Source organism: Lutjanus erythropterus, chromosome 5, assembly GCF_056507025.1.
Source record: "Lutjanus erythropterus isolate fLutEry1 chromosome 5, fLutEry1.hap2, whole genome shotgun sequence".
In the NCBI taxonomy this organism is placed as follows: Eukaryota; Metazoa; Chordata; class Actinopteri; order Lutjaniformes; family Lutjanidae; genus Lutjanus; species Lutjanus erythropterus.
The window spans coordinates 7,524,901-7,528,459 of NC_139321.1; the positions used below are offsets into that span (position 1 = coordinate 7,524,901).

The 3,559-nt window shown below is 45.8% G+C and overlaps 1 protein-coding gene across 1 annotated transcript; it reads right to left on the reverse strand.

Moving 5' to 3' along the window:
* Positions 1-1,135: 1,135 nt before the first annotated feature.
* On the reverse strand, positions 1,136-3,033 carry foxi3b (forkhead box I3b). Its single transcript, XM_084718343.1, has 2 exons — positions 2,230-3,033; positions 1,136-2,047 (listed from the first exon to the last, which is right to left on the reverse strand). The coding sequence occupies exons 1-2, from the start codon at positions 2,828-2,830 to the stop codon at positions 1,470-1,472; spliced, it is 1,179 nt and encodes a 392-aa protein (XP_084574469.1). The 5' UTR covers positions 2,831-3,033; the 3' UTR covers positions 1,136-1,469.
* Positions 3,034-3,559: the final 526 nt, after the last annotated feature.

The window sequence follows — 3,559 nt, forward strand, 5'->3', positions numbered from 1 at the left end:
ATTACCGCTATCAGACTCCAAGACTAGTACTACAAAAAAACACATGAAAGAAAGTCTACCTTTCACCTTTTGTTGAATCTCACAGAGCAGTCTTTACACACACTCAGCTGACAATGCCATCATTTTAATACTCCTCTAAATGTGCTGTCGGAGCGTTGTTGCACGAGCGATACCATCGAAGAATCACAGATAGTGCGACGTGGAATGGCCTGATGTCAGCAGATCAGATTAATAATGAGTCAGATCTGATAGAGGCTAGCTTAAGGTAGAATAAAAGCTGACTGAGGATCTGATAGCGAGGCTGACTGCGGTTTCAGGGAGTGACACTCGTCGTCCGCTGAGGCTGACTCAGCTGTTCCTGTGGGAATCAAAGCCTTTTTACTCTGTTGTCACACGCTATAGTGATCTCAACTGTCTCTGTCAGCGCAAACATACATTCTGTGTGTGTGTGTGTGTGTGTGTGTGTGTGTGTGTGTGTGTGTGTGTGTGTGTGTGTTGTCTTTCACAACAGAATCTCTTTATAACAAAAGTGACCAGACAGGTAAAAAAGATTCTGGCAAGAGTCTTTTCAAACTAAACTTTCCCCCCTTTAAAGGGATATTTCAGATTATTTGAAGTAGCGTTGTATGAGGGTCTTAAGGATACTCAGTGTAGTACCTACAGTTGATGGCAGTTGGCAAAACCCCAGTTCAGAGAAACAACAGAAGTGCCAGTGAAGGAAGCCCAGCTATGTACTGCTGTGGACGGGGTCGGCCACCTAAAAAAGGCTAACCTAAGATAATCGATATCAGCTTAAGTGCACGCTATATTTTCACGGCTTTAATTTGCCATCAGACAGCCTTTTCTGACGAGAAACTTAAGTCATATAAGCCAAATACTGCTCTCTCCAAACCAACCAAACTCTATACAGAAAATCCGTAATTTTGACTGACAGAACACAGGAGCTGTTGGTCGACTGCTGCCTCAATCTTTCAGTTTGTTTGTGTTAATATGTGACTTTGATGTTTTTTAAAAAAAGATCATTCAGATTTAGTGAAGTCACACAGTAACACAAACTAAAAGATAGAAGAAGCTGTAGACGAGCATCTCTGTGTTCTGCAAGACAAAATTACTGATTTTGCCTATGGAGTTTGGTTGGTTTGGAGAGAACAATCTTTGGCTTCTAAATCTTCAGTTTTGGACTGAAAAGGGTGTCTGACAGCAAAGTAAAGCAGTGAAAATATTCTAAATACAGCATGCAATTAAACTGATTTTGGGTGGATGTTTTTAAAGTGGCTGCAATACCTTTTGTTACTGATCCTGTCCACAGCAGTTCATTGCTTAGCTTCTATGCTGGTGCCCCTTTCTCCTTCCCCAAACTGGGTGGATGCTGACCAGCATCTACTGCACAGTAGCTAATACACTGACTATCATTAAGTACTTTATACAGCCCCACTTCAAATAATCCAAATTATCCCTTCAGTGTCTTATTAAACCTCTGTTCCCTCACGGTGGTAGATGATTCCTGTCGAGCCAAGTGTAGGGTAGAAATGCCCACTGGACCCGCTGTACTGGCTGAGGATGGGGCTGCTGTAGCCCAGAGAAGAGTGGGTGGGTGAAGACGAGAGCACAGGGGGACCTGGCACTTGTGGCACCCACTCTGGGCCACCCGAGTTGGGGGAGTAGCTGCTAAAGCTCCCAGGTTGCGTGGGTCTATGAGGCCCGTCTAAAGGAAGGTTGATCTGCAGCGGCCTGCTCAGCCCGTCGCCTCCCACCTCGCTGGCTGCACCGGCCGTCACTCCAGACATCTCAGACAGGAAGCTGCTCAGACAAGGAGCGGGACCTGACGGCGAAGGGGAGGGGATCCTGTCCGCGGTGGGGGAGATGTTCAGCGCAGCGTTGCCAGAGTGTTTGGGGCTGCCCCTCTCGCTGTCGCCTGACTCTGGAGCCCCTGAACCGCCATCAGCACTGGGCAGGGACTCAGACTTCCTCTTCCTCTTGCGGCGGAAGTTCCCATTGTCAAACATCTTTTCACAGTTCGGGTCAAGTGTCCAGTAGTTGCCCTTGCCTGTGACACAAGAATGTAAAGTTGGTGAGAATTTGCTTTTAAAAATGGGAGAACAGCTTTTAAAAAACACTAACACATTCATAAAGCAATAAAATTAAACTGTAAATGGAAATTAAGTGAAAAAGCAAAGGTATATAGTTAAAATAGAGCTAAAAAAGAAACAAAAAACAGACAAATATTACCTGGATCATCCTCATCTCTTGGTACTTTCTTGAAGCAGTCATTGAGTGACAGGTTGTGTCTGATGGAGTTCTGCCAGCCCGCTTTACTCTTGTTGTAAAAAGGGAAGTTGTCAGCGACGTACTGGTAAATTTGGCTCAAGGTTAGCCTCCTGTCCGGTGCTCCGTGGATAGCCATGGCGATGAGAGCGGAGTAAGAATACGGCGGCCTGACCAGCTTCATCAGGTCTTCTTGCGAGGGCAGAGAGAACCAGCTCAGCTCCCCTCCCGGACCCCCAGCTCCAGCAGGGCCCAGGTAAGGCCTCTGCATGCCGTAGTGCTGAGGGACGAAGGGAGGGCCGGGGTTGCCGGGCGGGCCGGTAGTAGCCAGGTATGGCGGCGTGTTGATGCTGGAGCTGTTGAACCACAGGTAAGGGTTCGGGGAGGAGGTGGTGTAGTCGCTCAGGTCGTAGGAGGTCGGCGTGGTGCGCTGAGGGCTCGGCAGCGAGGGAGGAGGGTAGTAACAGTCGCTGTACATGCTGAGCTCGGGAGGCTCCTGTCCGAGGCTGGGGAACTGTGGGCCGCAGCGAGGAGGAGACTGGCCCTGGGCCTCAAAAGAAGACATGTTAAAATTTCCTCTCACCTCTCAGAGTCTCTTCTCAACCCTTTGTCTTTAGTTGTCCTTCCTTTTTATGTCAAACTCTTCTCACAGCGATTTGAAAGTCCTCTTCAGACCTTTGCAGGTATTTAAATGTGAGCTGATCCAAATGATGGTCTCTCTATGCCTCCAAGTTGCACACTACTCCTCTCCACCCTCTTTCTTGTCTGTTTGCCCTTGGTTTGTCAAGATGTCACTTGTCACACCTGCTTTATCTGTTTCCCTAGAAACGCCCCCAGTCTTGTTTGATTGGTTGTTTTCTCAGGTGAGTCCTCTGTTCTTGCTTTCTCTGTTTTTTTCCTGCTGTCAGCTAGTTCAGTTGCTCCAGGCGTTTTGTTCACCCTCAATTAAATAATTTTCCACTCAAGCTGTTATTCCAACATTAATTGAGTTCAGTCATCTGTAATTTTTTGATGATTATGATTCAAATTTAAACAGACATAAATAATACTGTTGGGCCTACTTTTATTATAAATTTTGTTTCTTTTTTTTCCTCCTGCATGCTGCTCCAGCTCTCATGGAAGATAGTCTTCCCCTATAATAACAGAAAATTTTGTGGACACCCTGGTTTATGTCTTCTTATCTAATTATTCTGGATGCATCTAATATTTAATGTTACATTTATATTTCCTTACATTAATTTCTTTAAAGTTTAAGCCACACTTTTAATGAACATTGTTTAATTTGGAATATATA

Bases quoted from the DNA above. Each gene is read 5' to 3' on its own strand.
- foxi3b (XM_084718343.1), bottom strand. From the start codon at position 2,830: ATGTCTTCTTTTGAGGCCCAGGGCCAGTCTCCTCCTCGCTGCGGCCCA. The intron at 2,048-2,229 runs GTAATATTTGTC...CTTGTGTCACAG, and splicing joins AAGAGATGAGGATGATCCAG to GCAAGGGCAACTACTGGACA.